This window comes from Mustela erminea, chromosome 15, assembly GCF_009829155.1.
Source record: "Mustela erminea isolate mMusErm1 chromosome 15, mMusErm1.Pri, whole genome shotgun sequence".
NCBI classification, from domain to species: domain Eukaryota; kingdom Metazoa; phylum Chordata; class Mammalia; order Carnivora; family Mustelidae; genus Mustela; species Mustela erminea.
Window position 1 is genome coordinate 67,844,007 of NC_045628.1, and position 16,209 is coordinate 67,860,215.

The 16,209-nt window shown below is 36.6% G+C and overlaps 1 protein-coding gene across 3 annotated transcripts in view; it reads left to right on the forward strand.

Moving 5' to 3' along the window:
• TRPC4 (transient receptor potential cation channel subfamily C member 4) overlaps positions 1–16,209 on the forward strand; it is a 205,548-nt gene that overhangs the window by 178,293 nt on the left and 11,046 nt on the right. For 2 of the 3 annotated variants that reach the window (XM_032315137.1, XM_032315135.1), the window contains exons 7-8: positions 3,931–4,126; positions 7,246–7,455. In XM_032315137.1, the coding sequence (XP_032171028.1) occupies positions 3,931–4,126; positions 7,246–7,455 (406 nt within the window). The remainder of the gene's footprint in view (positions 1–3,930; positions 4,127–7,245; positions 7,456–16,209) is intronic. The other variant, XM_032315138.1, reaches the window with a different exon arrangement.

Here is a 16,209-nt window from a genome sequence, read left to right on the forward strand (position 1 = left end):
AGTGATCTTTCTGAACTATGATACTCCTCCATTTAAAGTGTCTACATGGTTTCTCATTCTTGACCAGACACTACCAAACTCCTTAGCATGACATACCAGGTCTTTCAATGATCTGCTCCTTGTTTCCTTATCTAGCCTCATTGTTCTCTATCCCCCCCCAAAACAGTTCACTCTTCAGCATTTACCAGTCAATCCCCCAATATGCCATATCCTTCTCTCACCCCAGAATGTCCTTTCCACACGGCAAAATTGCCTTCTGCCTTTTCCAGGATGTCTTCCTGATCCCCTCCTGACTGTTGTGAGCTCCCAGTGGACAGAGCCCAGTCTGTGTTTTCTGTGTCTCTCTTTCGATTTCCCCACCAGAGAATAGACACTTTTTTCCCTACTCTTTTCATGCTTTCAGGTTGTTTTCTCTTTAATGTGGGAAGAACTGCATGATACCAAAGAAAACAAAAAATAGTTGATTTGGGAATATTTGTCAGCTTTTCAAAATTCACGGTTTGGTATGTTTTTTTTTTTTTTCCTTCTAATTAAATATTTACATTTGAGCTTCCTAAAAAAAAAAAGAAAGGAAGGAAAAAAAAAAAGAAAACCAAATATTTAGTGACTGCCATTATTCTACATACAATTTTAAATTAGTAATCTTTGGTTAGGGACTCTTGTGAAGAGAGGGGCATGGGCTTTATGACAGATGTTGGCTCATTAAGAAAATTCCCTTTATGTTTATTGAAGGTATATTCCTCTAAATTGGAACTGGCCAACTGAAAGCATACTTCTTTTGTTTTAATTGCATTATTCCCTATAAACCAAGAATAAAATAGCCAGATGTGTCTTATATTAATTTATGTCTCCTCATCATTTCCATTTCAAGGGGTGGGGGAAACCTCAACTGTGGATATATTACCTTTTTACTCGTTCTGTTTATCTAGTTATAAGTATTTAACTGGGAAGCAAGCTAGTATTTTAAAGTAGCAACTGAGAAATATCTTTAAGAAGCAAGAGACAAAAATGTTATCTTTAGGAAGATAATGCTATAGAATTAAACCATAGGAATTGTCAGGTTCTAGTCAAGTAGAACTTTATGCTAAGAATCATTTAATTAAGTGTGGTTTTATCCTCAGAACCACTCTGTCCTTATCTCACCAAAGAATTGGGAAAATATTTGTCACATAAAGGTAGTCTGAGATGCACTGCAGCTAATGACCTTTCAATCTATGTGCAGTCTTTCTGTCGATAGTTTTGGGAATCACTAATGGTGGAAGCATTTCTAGAAGCAGTAGCTTTAAAATGTCAACTTAGATTGCTTTTTTTAAATTCCTTATAATTAAATAATAATTAACATAAAAATATGAATAAGAAACACTAAGGTCTTAATTAATCTAATAGTAAATATATTTTGGTTAAGTGGAACTATTCTCACATCTCACTTTTGATTTATTTCACTGAAGAAAAAAGAAAAGAAAAGGAAAATAAAAATGAATCCAGAATTGGTTACAAGATGTCACCTTATTTTGAATGCTCTCTTTTTCAAATTATAATTAAAAACCTAAATAAATTTTTTGATGAAGGGTTTGCTAATAGTCTCTAATAATTAGTAGTTCTTTTTTAGACAGAGGCAAATCAGTATTATTCAACCATAGCAATCAATTTATTCTACATCACACTTTTTATTTTTTTATTTTTTATTTTTTTACATCACACTTTTTATTTGAACATTTAAAAAAGCAACTGTTAAGGGATTTATGTGGCATTTTATATAATTTATTATAGCACTTACATTATGTAACTTCCAGCTCTCTCTCTCTGAACTGCTATTGATACCAGGGGAAAATCAGCTGAATTATATTTGTATATTCATGGTAAGAACTCATACCATTTAGGAAGAAAGAAAAAAATTATCTTACATTGAATCCAAATGACAGTGTCATTAATTTTAGAAATTGTCCTCGAAGTTACTAAAAATAAAAAACTTCAAATTTACTTATTTCCTAAGAAAGTTTTCAAAGAATAACTTAGAGTAACCTTTGCCTAGGGCCAAGGAATTAGATTAAACTTTCCCTGATAGTGTTAGAATCTGACATCTGGGTTGGCCTTTAAGAATACATGATCAGCGCCTCACATGATGCACATGCTTGCTGGCAAAACAAAGTCTTATTGAAGTTGATCAGATCAGCCCCCTTATCATTTTATGATAACTTGCTCCACTGTTGAATAGGTATAGCAAAATAAATCAATAAATAGTTACATATTTTATAATTAAAATTTAATTAAACAATTAAAAATGTGAAACTGTTTACTTTTTTTTTTAAAGCAATAAACTCAAGAAGAGAAGTCCTGAATGCCAATTAAGAGATCATTAGATTCTCCTAGTTATACAGACCAGAAATTCATGGAAGGTTTCAAGGAACAGGAGTTTGGTCTAAGAATCATGCACAAGATTATAGCATTTTGATCCTCTGAGCGAGGATTGATCTTAGGAGGGGCAGAATCTAGAGCAAAGCCTGGCTTCAGGAAGAGTAGGAGATGACATAGGTCTGGACTCTAAGATCATTTACTCTGAGAACCAATGTTAATCTGAGTCATCTATTTCAAGTCTATTTTCTTCAGTGTTTTCTTACTTATTACCTGACTTATTTCTCTTCAGTTCTCCCTTCCTTCATTTAAAAACTTTTGGCTTCTCATAATTCCAGTGCCCCTGACTCTCTATCATAACTCCTGTCATTTTGGCTCCTTTTGGCAACTTCCTCATTCTCTTGGTATTTCTAAGGTAAATTTATATAGAAAGGAAATCTGATAGTGTGGGTTCATCTTTTTCTTATCAATCCATGCCATTAACCCCTGACCTCATATGGATTGGCTTTCCTTGGGTCACTTGACTTCTGAAATCCTACCTCCTTAGTCATCATGACTGATATGAGAATAGTTTTTGTTTTTGTTTTTACAATACAATGTGATTAAAGTTTTATTTTAACCATTTGTCAAAGACTGTAAAAATTCTTTATCGTTTGGTTACATTACACTAAGATGATGGTCCTGCTGAAACAAACCATTCTTCATTTAGGTTCAGACACTCTTTATCTTATTTTGTTTCCTGGAGTAAGTTAAGGAAACTTTACTTTCAATAAACCACCAGAGTTCATTCATTGGCAGGAATGAATTAAGTGTTCCCTGAAATAGGAAGAATAGCAAATTTTGTTACCTGAGCATTCTGACATTTGCCATCTTACAGGATTCCCTATGTACAACTTTAATTGTAATTGTGGAAATCCACAATGATAACATAATTTTTAGTCCTTCTACAACCAAGAAGCAAAACCACGTGAATGCACTGACATCTTTCAAAGACTAAGTTTGAGGATGTATCATTGATTAGCTATCACTGCCCTATAACACTGGTTAGCAAGCTTTCTGTGAAAAGGATAGTAAATATTTTAGACTTGTAGGCCCAATGTTTTCTGTTGCAACTACTCACCTCTGCTATTTTAACACAAAAGAAACCATAGACAATGCATCAATAAATGATTGTGGCTGTGTTTCAATAAAACTTTACTTATAGACATTGAAATGTGAATTTATAAAATATTCACATTTCATTAAATAGCTCTTTTCCTCAACCGTTTGGAAAGCAAAAACCATTCTTACCTCAGGAGCCAGGCAAAAACGGGCTATGGGTCAAATTTCCTTCTCTAAGAAACTAAATAGCTTTCGAAGTTGTTAGGAAAATGAAGTACACTATTTGGGCTATATGATGAAAATAATTTTCTTTAACTCTTTTTATTAAGTTTAATTTTGTAATTTTTAATACCTTTTATTAGGTTTAATTTTTAAATTAAGCAAATATATGTAATAGGAATCAATTTTATTTTTATAACCTATTGTATAATAGTTCTATTAATATAGCTATTAGTGTCCTTTTCTCTTTTTTTCCAGATTATTTGAGACACTCCAGTCCTTGTTTTGGTCAATATTTGGGCTGATCAACTTATATGTGACCAATGTCAAAGCACAGCATGAATTCACTGAGTTTGTGGGTGCCACCATGTTTGGAACATACAATGTCATCTCTCTGGTTGTCCTACTCAACATGTTAATAGCTATGATGAATAACTCTTACCAACTCATTGCTGTAAGTTGATTAACTTTATTTTAATTCCACATTTCCCCATAGAATGTGTTGTTTCTAGCCATACTCTATCCTATTTATCATAGACAACAGTCTCTAATAGGCTACTGAGGAGACAGAACAGAATTATAATATGAATGGTTAATTTGAAGTTTCTAAACAGTATTGTACCATATTTGGTTACATACTAACTTAGTTTTGTCAGATTATGAAAGATTATAAAATAAATGGAATCTGTCTTTACAGGCAGTCATTGGTGATGGCAAGCTCTGGGGGAGGGATGAGTTATGAACAAGTGGCTTATCTCTATGCAGCACCCTGTGCACTCTGCATTGTCTCCGACCATTGAACCTGAGTCTAGGTATAAAAAAACTCCTGCCAGCCTGGCAAGATAGAAAAGCTAGCCTTGAGGGGAGTCTGAGGGAAAATTGCACAGGATTTTCAATTTCTTAAATCCAGAAAAAGCAATGTAGGAGTAACCTTGAATTCTACAACGGGGTATACAGTACCATATACACTTATTTGAAACGCTAGAATCCAAACAAGTTAGTTTATTTATTCATTCATTCAATAAATTCTTATTGAGAACTCTGTTGCCAAGTACTATTCTAGGAACTAGAAATACAGCAATGAATAAGAAAGGCAAAGCCCTTTGTCTCCTTGAACTTCCCAAGAGTCAATGGCCATTAGCAATAGCAACTGAACAAACCCATACTGGAATAAAATATATTTAGGTCTTTTGTATTTATACCTGAGATAAGTAGCATTTTATAAGCATAATTCATAACCATAATTATCTCTTTAAATAGCTACAATTATATTGCATCTTTGTGTCTATTGCTAAATTGCTGAAATGTTATTAGTTATTTTGAGAAGCAGCATTCTGCATTTTACTTCAACTATCTTTATGGGGGCAAGATGCCTGTCACAGATGAAAAACTGCATAGAACACAAGAATAGATGATTTTTATCTACTTATTCACAAACTAAGTATTTACATAGGATAGTATTTACATAGGGTCCTAGGATTTGCAGGTGAATATAATGAATTTGTGGAGCTTCATTTAAGCAACTTGTAAGTATGGATTTCTTAAGATAGTCTCTATGTAATTGCTTCCGAAGTTCTGTATTTCTCTGGTCAACACATTTGCAAAACATGGATTCTATTTTCCAGACCACCCTTCCAAAAAAATTAGAAAGTCTCTAATTATCAAGCTACATATAGAGAAACTATATATACAATTTGGATCCTATAGAACATCAAATGTATTGATTTCATCAAGAAGAGAACATCAAGAATAGTATGACTTTTTTTTTTTTTGGTTCTTTATGGGATATATTATTCTAGGTGACTTCCTAAAGAGGTGAGAATGATCTTCAAATCTCTTTTTTGTTTAGCTCAAACTCTAAAACTACTTGAGAGGAGAACAGGCACTGAGAACCTGAGATGGGTGTACCTCTCAGCATCATGGCATGATGGCTTCTTGGAGCATGAACATGCCAACTCTGATTTGCACCTGGGTAACAGACGGTGGTTTGGGGCATCATCAGCATAGAACATTTCATTTCCAGTTTTTTTGCTATAGATTTTGTTATAGACCCTCTCAGAATTCCAAATCATAAACAAAGGAAGAGTCTGCTTTGTGATAGCCATAAGAGAACATAATGAGGTCAGGATAATCCTTAATTTGTGCCTCCAGGAGAATCGGAAGGAACAGAATCTACTCACAGGCCAACATTTTAATCAAAGTGACAGCCTTTTTATGACCTTAAGCCAATTCTACTGACTCCCATTCTCCATGACTACAGCAAACAATAAATACCTTTTTTCATTACTGCAGAATCTATAAGCTTGTTTAGAAAGAAAGCTAGGGAAGGTGGGAGAAATAAAGGAGAGGAAGTGGGGAGAATGGTGAGGGCGGGCAGATTGGAGCTTCTGTGCTTCTGTCTATTGATCGGTCAATCCCATCAAACATTTGCTAAGCAACAACGAGGGCCACACATTTTCTAGATATGCTCTTTCTGTTGAAAGCACAATCTGTCCAGTGTCTAGACAAAACATCTCTATTGCTCAGAGTAAAAATGTATACACAACACAGATATTCATTAGCACATAGCCATTTAGAAATACTTGAGGGAAGCACAGTCTAAGTTTATGCTCCTACTCTAAAATCTGAGTTCTTTTTTCTAATATTAATGGGTTAAAATGAGCTATTTTGAAATCCTAAAATGTATCCTAAAATCCTTAAATGTAAAATGAAATCCTAGAACATACATTTTAGGCAGGCGCCGATCACACTCCTATCTGGTACCATTTGGACAAGCTTATATCAGGGTTCAATGCTGTGTCAGAGGCCTTACTCTTCATTTGTTAGAGGAACTTTTTTTTTTTTTTTTAAAGATTTTATTTATTTATCAGACAGAGAGCAAGCACAGGCAGACAGAATGGCAGGCAGAGGAAGAGGGAGAAGCAGGCTCCCTGCCGAGCAAGGAGCCCGATGTGGGACTCGATCCCAGGACGCTGGGATCATGACCTGAGCCGAAGGCAGCTGCTTAACCAACTGAGCCACCCAGGCATCCCAATGTTAGAGGAACTTCTATCTGAAGTTGTGCCTCTTGCCTAAAGGCGGACAGGAATTATTCACACAGAAACATATCAACTAAGACTTTTCTTAGAAACACTAGAAGGCTAAGCCATGATCATCGAAGCAGGTGGCAGTCACCTAGACAGGGATTCTAGGCCTTGGGTAAGACAGAAAGGCCTGTTTGTGGCCAGAATCTAGTGCAGCTGAGCTAATTAATGTAAGCCTACAGTGCAGGAAAGGAAAATTTATCTTCAAGTCATAACTGATCACTGCAGTCTCTTTAACACGGAATTCTTTTAGATGTCTGTTTCATGGAGGAAGGAAGGATAAAACCTGACAAGAGCGCTGACTCTTTACCAGGGTAAACCATCATCGGAAATGTTTAGATGACTATCACTGGGAGTCAGCCTTGATTTTATAAGCAATTTAATTAATGTTCCAAGAGCTGCTCCAAGTCAAGTTATAAGCTCTCTGTGAGGTTTATATCACCTTAATAATTAAGAAACCTGTCAGCAGTTGTCATATTCTCCCGTTCAGGACCATGCAGATATAGAATGGAAATTCGCTAGAACAAAGCTTTGGATGAGTTATTTTGAAGAAGGTGGTACTCTGCCTACTCCCTTCAATGTCATCCCGAGCCCCAAGTCTCTCTGGTACCTGATCAAATGGATATGGACACACCTGTGCAAGAAAAAGATGAGGAGGAAGCCTGAAAGTTTTGGAACAATAGGGGTAAGAACACAGCATGTTAGTATTACTTTTTTTCTTAATTGTGTATTTGAATATATTTGTGTTTCTTGTTGGATATTTTTGCATTTTTAGCCTTTTTGTTTTTCTTCATTGTTTTTAGTGACCATTTATCGCACAGCTACCCTAAGACATGGCTTCCTACAGTGAGGGCCATCAGTGTTATTTGAATAGGAGCCCCACCTGACACAGGCCTCTCCTGGACCCATAAGTCATGGAGGGGGAACTAACACCTTACCTCTCAGTACCCTGATTTCTAGCCTGTTTCAGAACTGCAACCTTAGGGTATTTGTGGCATTACTTACTCATTGTCTACTTCTCTCTCTGGATTGTAAGGGAAGGGGGCTGTGTCAGTCATCTTATATTCTTAGTGCCTAACATAGGCTCCTACCAGCGTATAATATTTGACAAAAATTTTTCAACTAAAGGATTAAATGGATATTATAACTTGAAAATGTTGTACCATGTTCAAGTACAGTGATTTCAGAATATGTCAAATTGTTCAACATTTTGCTTCTACTCCCAGTCATTTTAAATACCAAGAGGTTGTATTTTTAAAAAATGTTAGGACCCCTCAGAGCCATGCTCCTGTTAGACCATAAGATTAAACTTCCTTTGGAAATTTCTTTCATGCTGGAAACCAAGAGTTCAAGCTATTCCATCAGAAGAGACATGGACTTAGGACTTTGTTCCAGCCAAACCACTGACCTGGGACAAGTTATTCTTCATTCTTCCCTACTTAATTTACTATTTTCTAAAGTTCTCAGAGTAATCCTTTGAAAATTCACACTCTGACATTCACTAGTCATTTTGACTTGCTCAGGGAAAGTATTTTGTAAGTATTCTAATATACCGTTATATTAGAATCACCAAGTAATACTAGTAACATACTGAAGTTTTTTAATTTGTTTTTAATTTTATTTAATATGGTTTTTGACTGCTTGCTATGCCCTAAGTGATCGTTCTCACTCATTAACCTCATTGGCTACGAGGCATTATTATCAGCATCAAATGGGGCTTTCTCTACAGATAGTGGTATTGATTTTGCTGTCTTGTCAGTAACATTTCAAATTCTAAAGTGAAATTGATTGGCAAGAGCATATAGCAAATAGAGAGGTGGTTAGGAGATACAGTTATATTCTTGCGTACAAATTCTTACCCCATGAACATGGAGGACTAAAGTTTGGGCATATATCTGATCTTAGAAACCAAAGTTAAATTATGATGAAGATTTAGCCTGCAATCCTTATACTAATTAATAGATTTTACCACTAACTTTAGAAAAGAGTGAAATTATTTTACTCCAAATGTTTGATTTCTATTAAAAAATAAGTCTGGATTATTTTAAAAGGGTTTTAAAATAAATATAATGACTTTGGTTTAATAAGCCATTATTGCATGTGTTCCACATGCCAGCCAGGAACTGAGGGGTGGGAGTAGGTACAAAGGCATACTTTCCATCCTTGAGGACATCATTTCTCATACAGGAGATACAAATATGAGGACATATTACTGAGTACATGTCATATAATATTTTAGCATTATAATATTGTTGCACGCAAGGTGTATGACAACAGTGTAAGCAATAATTATTGTTTTCCTTGAGATAAACAGAAAAAAGATTTCAGAGAAGCCAAACTCTGCTTACTCTCTTCCACATTAAAATATAGTTCTCCTTTTTCACATCTTACTCTTAAATCCATAATAATTTTATTTAATCAATCTCTGAAAAGACATCAATGGCTAGTACAGTTCTATGCTATCTCTCATAGGAGTTATTTTGATTCCAAAAGAATTTCTGGGCCCCCAAATAAAGGTGGTACACAAAAGAAATTTGTCTGTAATGATTTAATTTTAGGCAATAAGAGAGAGAATCTTAGGTTTTAAGATGCCACAAAACTTGTAACCAAGATATGAGGCCCTGATCTAATATTTTAGAAGATCCATCTGTGCTGCCACGAAATAATAGAAAACCACTCAAGAACTTGACTTCCAAGTCCCCCTACACAACCTCCAGAATCCTCCCACTGTTGACGCATTGTTAGGAATATGTTACCATCACTTCTTAGATGCAAAGAAGGGCTTAACATTCATTTGGGATTTCCTATTAAAGCAGTGATTCACACCTTTCAGAGGGAGAGGGTAAAGGGCACAAGTTAAGAAGCTTTCTTTTCTATACATTTCTTTTCTACCCAAATTTCTTTTTAAGTCTCTTTGAATATTTTGATCCAAGCTGATGCACAGAAAAAGAATTCCCAATTAACTGAGTGACCTCAAGCCATTCCTCTTTCCTTAGCCATGTATATCTTATTAACCTTTTGTAATGGATATTTTTATGCTTTGGGAATTTATGACAAACTAAATAAATATTGTGAGTCATGTCTCTGTTCCCTATCTTCGTCCCACTCTCAATCTTGCCTCTTCTTCACCATACTAAGGGTTTGGGGAAGCACCAGCCTAATCAAACTCAATCCTATAAATTGACTTTTTGTCTAGACTGCATTTCCAGAATAGGAAGGACATAATATTTTGGTTTGCATACTTGTAGTTGAGTTTTATACATTTAGATTTTAGATGGAAAAAGTAACATGTATTATTTATAAAGAAAAATACAAGATAAGGAAAAGTAAATTAAGGAGGTTGGGTAATATAACAATTGAAGAGTTAAATGAAAAAATAATGTCAAAAAGTAATTGGTTTTTCTGTGAATTCATTTCAATTTGGTTGATCTTCTTGGCCGTTCTTTGGTGTAGAAAAACAAAGACTAGGAAATATACACATTTCCATTAATTAAAAGATGACTTTGAAGTACCAATGACAGTCACTGTACTGTCCTTCTAAGCTTCGAATATCACATTACACTTCAAAGGGACCTTAGAAATCATTTAACTCAACTATTTCCTCTCAAAGAGAGTGTATTTACCTTGCCTAGTGTTTCAGGATCCCTTGGTGACAGTGCGTGGGAGTGACCTGGGTCTTTTGTTCCCAAAACCAGTGTGTTTTCCATCATTCTCTTGATTCCTGAAAAATCTAATAACGATGCAACGATACCTTCCACGTTGTGTATTCGTCCTTTCATTTTTCTCAATAGCTTATGCAGATCCTGCCATTGTCCTCAGCTGCTCTCAGATTCCTGTATCTCAAAGCCCTTGTTTCACAGGCTGGCTTACCTTCTGTTTGCTTCTCAACTAGTTTATATTTAGAAAACATTTGTGAAGCAGAAATTTGAAGCTAAGCTGGAGGTAGAGTTCATGCACTCTTTGAGGCAACTCATTCCCTGCACAGGACCAGGCAGACCAAGGCTCTTCAGGGTGGCTGCACTGGCCACTCTCCAGGAGCCCATCATTGGTGATCTTATCTGGCTATTTATGGCTTCCGGGTAATACTGATACAGCTAGCCCTGAAAACTCATTAACTTTTTTTTTTTTTTTTTAACTTCGGACTTCGTTTTAGGGGTGATTGGGAGTTCCAGATAAATTAACCTTTCATTTGGAATGCTTTACGGGGAAAACATAAATGAAGCAGAAATGCTTTATTGAACAAAACCTTTGTTGTAGGAAGCAAACTCATTATTGAGAAATGGCTTGTCCCTGGGAAATTATGAACATCCCACCAAATGGGCAGCCTAGTGAGAGGTCAGTAAAATAAGAAACATATTGTAGCTTTTGATTTTTAATATTACTACTTGTCTAATTTTTAGCTTAACACCATTTTATCAGCAAATACCTTTCTCCATATTAAAACACTCATTCTTAGACTTTAACACGTGCTAGAAATTATCAGGAATTTCTATTTTAACAAGCATTTCCTTGTAACTTTAATTAGAAACTCCTGCTAAAGAAACCACTGGTATCTAGCACAGCTTTTTTTTTTTTTTTTTTTTTAAAGATTTTATTTATTTATTTGACAGACAGAGATCACAAGTAGGCAGAGAAGCAGGCAGAGAGAGAGGAGGAAGCTGGCTCCCTGCTGAGCAGAGAACCTGATGCGGGACTCGATCCCAGGACCCTGAGATCATGACCTGAGCCGAAGGCAGCGGCTTAACCCACTGAGCCACCCAGGCGCCCCTAGCACAGCTTTTTAAATGGAAACAAAATCAACATTTGCACTTGTTGCTCAAGAGGCCCAGATTATTTAATCAAAGTAAAAATATGCTAATGCCAAAATGTTTAATTCATATGAAACATTTCAATGCCATAGACCAGTTTTCTAAAATAGAATGTTTAAGGTATAGATCCATATGCTGAACTAAAAAATGTGAGGTCTTTGGACAAAATGATAACAAATGATTTTAACTTCCTTAGATTCATATTTTCCACTTTCTAATTTTCTCCTGAGCACAGGATAGGGAGGAAAACATGAAATACCATGTCTGTTAGGGTCATTTAGCATCACTCAGCTCTGGGACCTCAGATGGAACACCCATGTCTGACCAGTTGCCACAGACAAACACTCAGTTAAGCCACTGCCAGAGAATTAGAAACAGTGAATGGATTAACACCAGCTAGCATCACCAGAGGAAAATTCTAATGGTACATGCTTTTTCAGACTGTATTTTTAGTGCTATTTTATCAAAATGCATTGTTCCTTAATCTTCATGGCTTCCAGTAGGTCTAACAACAAATCTTATGGATACGATAGTATTCATCCATGAGTATGTCCCAACCCCTAATTTACGTCTGTAAAATTTGCTGGCTGGGGCTTTAATTAAGTTTACTTTCCTAAGAAGGGATGTGGAAGAATGCATTGCGTGATGTTCTTGATGTTTCAAGAGCGAAACCTTGAATATTTGTCTTGACAAGGCAATGTTCAAGCATTTGTTTTTATATGCTTAAAAAGTGTGCTTCTAGAAAACAATACATAGCTCTACCTGTAAATGAGCCAAATTGCAGTTTTCAAAAAGGGATCACATCTTGGAACGGCCCCTTGCCTTTTTCCTCATTTTTAAAAGGAGAAGAGCACAGCAAGCTGCAGCCCCTAAGGGATTCCCCAAGCAAAGCAAAGGATAAAAGACATAATTCATGGGCTCAAAGTCAGTGATAGACCAAAACCCGAGAGGAAATGAGAGAGCCACGCACTGACGATTGACTGCAGGGAACCAGCTCGGGAAAGGGGGAAATGTGCCCGACACTCGATGTGGTGGACCTGCAGACAGTGGGAGATAAAGAGCGAGACATGTCACAGCCGATTCCCCAGATCCCTTTCTTTCCCAGTAGCAAAACCTGTGATGCTCTAAGGCCGCATGACACCTCTATGGAAATGTGGAGTTCCCTTGCAGCAGCAGAAGTTCCTTTGGTCTTTTCCTTTATCATTAGTTCTGTGATCCACACACATACGGCCTTTACCTTTACCCAAAATCAAAGGAACCTGCAAAATCTGAGGTACACCGATGTGGCACACACGTGTGCCTTGGGCGCCTGAGCACAAGCCATCCTGCCAAGGAACATTCTGCACACACTGCTAGATTTCAGACATAATTTGCAAAGAAAACTGCTAACTTAAAATGCACATCTTTCTCCAAAATATTACATTATTTTTTTTTAACACAAATTGGTCAGTTCTGTTCTCGATCATTTCCAGTGATGATTACAGGATGTAATACCTTCCCCTGTGAGAGTAAATGCCTACGAAAGTCAAGTGATCTTTACACGACAAAAAGATAGCTACCATTGTTGATGGTAGTTCCATTGTATAATACTTAATAATGTCACCAACTGACAAAAATTATCACTCTGTTTACTGCAAAGAGTACATATATTATGGGTTGAATTGTGTTCCCCCCCAAAAATACTTTGAAGTCTTAAATTCCAGTACCTCAGAATGTGACCTTATGTGGAAATAGGGTCATTGCTGATGTAATTGGATTCAGAAAGGTTATTAAGGAAGTGGAGTCCATATAAAAACATGATCTCGTGAAGACACAGAGACACAAGGAGATCTCCTTGTAAAGACAGAGGCAGAGAATGGGATTATGCAGTTGCAAAGCAAGGAACACCAAGGCTGGAGAGCCACCATGAGAAGCTAGGAAGAAGAAGGGAAGGATTCTAGCCTCAGTCTCAGAGGAATAGTTCCCTGCCAACATCTTCATTTGAGACTTCTTGCCTCCAGAACCATGAGACAATAAATTTCTGTTGTTTGAGCCACACAGTTTATGGTATTTCATGCCTAAGAAACTAATACAACATATAGCATATGCATCTGTGCTTACTCATTTTTATTCAAACAAATATGGATCCGGTATTTAACGGTGCTGACCCTCAAATTAAGATGTTTTGGGAGAAGGAGGCAAAAATCATAGAATACATAGTAGGTGTATTCAAATGTTTCTAAGTATCTACTTGACAGTACTTGATAGAAAGAGCAAATTGCAAAGAGTGAGTTCTAGTGATATAGAACTGGCACTGCCATGAGAACACTGTGGTATTGTAGTTACTTGCTCAACTGATTCAGCTCTGTGGGCCTTACTTATAAATGAGGCAATGAGACTAGAACCCTTTGGGGGTTTTGGTTTTGGGTTTGGTTTTGTTTTGTTTTGGCAAGGAAGGGCAGAGGAAGAGGGAGATAGGGAGAGAGAGACTCTTATGCAGGCTCCACACCCCACATGGAGTCCAACACAGGTCTTGATCTAATGACACAGAGATCATGACCTAGCCAAAATCAAGAGTTGGATGCTTAACTCACTGAGCCACCCAGGTGCCCCTGGGGGTTTGGTTCTAATAAACAATAGATCTGTATTGAAATTTAAAAGCCAGTCTGATTTCCCTTGGCCTTTGGTAGATCCTGGGAAATTAGACAATTAATTTTAGTGTTAGCCTAAGAAAGCTAATTAAAAAAAAGAAAAAGGCCATTATATGCATTCTTAATAGATACATTTACAAATTATCAATGATTGTATTGTCCACAGTAGTTTTCCTGTGTTAATCCCGAGAAACATGGATTTGTGGTTGGATACACTATTGCATCTGGGCATATACTCTTCGAATCTTTTCCTTTAGTCTTAACCTTCTCCCAAAATCCAAAATAGACAATGGTATTGCTACTTTAATGTCCTCTGTCAGAATCACCAAAGTGGAATTCTTTGTTATTTTTTAATATTACCAACATCTCAGCAGCTAGACTAAAAATTTTTGTCTTCATAAACTCATTCCAGCTGCCAAGTCCCCGGGGCTTCTCTTCCCTCTCCACATTCTCATCCCGTTGTGACCCTTGTTTCTCTTCCTTTTCATTCACACCAACACCGGTTCAGCTCACACCCATTCTACCCTTCCATCATATTCTGTACGAGCATCCCAACTGATGTCTTATGTACTGATTCTCTATATTCCTCTTTCCTACCCAGTACTGCTGCCACATGATTATCATAGAAGTTCCACTTTTATCACATATCACTCAATTGGTCGAAACCCCAGGTGCCTACCAACCACTGAATTCATTGTGCTTTCTGAGATTCTACATAAAGAACCCATGCTAACTTTCCAACAAGAGCTAATAATCCCTATATCCTGATTATCAGAGCACATCACAACTGTACTGGTGGAAATCGCCCTAACACGTTTCTCACCCTCCAGCACCAGCATATTGCTGACCGTATTCCTGTCTTCTGCAAATCTGAATGTCTGTGCTTCTGTCAAAGTCCCATGATTCTTTCAAGTCCAATCTAAAATCCTGTTCCCTGTTTGAAGGCTGCTGCTGGTTCTTTCCTTAGCCCAATACTACTTTTTGTTTCCCTGTACTCAAAACACATTCTTAAGGCGCTCCCCATGATTTTGCTTGTCTTTTGTTTGTTTTTTTGTTTTTTGTCTTCATCTCTAGACATTCTTGGCATCCTACCTAGTAGACTATAAGCCATTTAAGGGCAAAAAGTATGTTTTATTCATCTCTGGGTTCTTGCAGCTTCTGCCATGAATGATAACCACCTAATAAATATATCTTAAATTGGCCCCACAAGCTAAGATTCGTGAAAAAGGAACCCACAAAGGAAGATTCACAGAGGTCACAGCAAAAATCCAATATCATGCAGGGATATTCAAAACACTTTTGGGACCTCAAAAAAGATAACTGACTAGAGTTATTCACCTATTAAATTAGCTAAAAACTGGAACACTGGCACCACCAAATGCTAGTATGGATGTGAAGCAACAGGAACACTCATTCATTGCTGGTGGGAATGCAAAAGGGTAAGTTGCTTTGGAAGACAGTTTGATGGTTTCCTACAAAACTAAATATATTCTTACCATGCAATCCAGCAATCGCACTCCTTGGCATTTACTCAAAGGAGTTGAAAACATATGTCCATACAAAATCCTGCACAAGGATGTTTATAGCAGCTTTATTCATAATTGCCCAAACTTGGAAGCAGCCAAGATGTAGCTCAGTAGGTGAATGGATAAATAAGTTATGGTACATCCAGATAATTGAATATTATTTATTCAGTGATAAAAGTAAATGAACTATCAAGGCATGCAAAAACATAGAGAAACCTAAATATATATTATCAAGTTTAAGCGGCCAATCTGAAAAAGCCACATACTGTATGATTCCAAATATATAATATTCTGGAAGAGGCAAAATTATGAAGACAATAAAAATATGAGTGGTTGTCAGAGGTTGAGGTTGTGGGGGCAGAGGAGGAAGGGATAAATAAGCAAAGAACAGAAGAATTTTAGGGTAGTTAAAATACTATGTATTAGAATATAATAATGGATACATGTCGTTATACATTTGTCCAAACCCATAAAAGTATACAAGACCAGG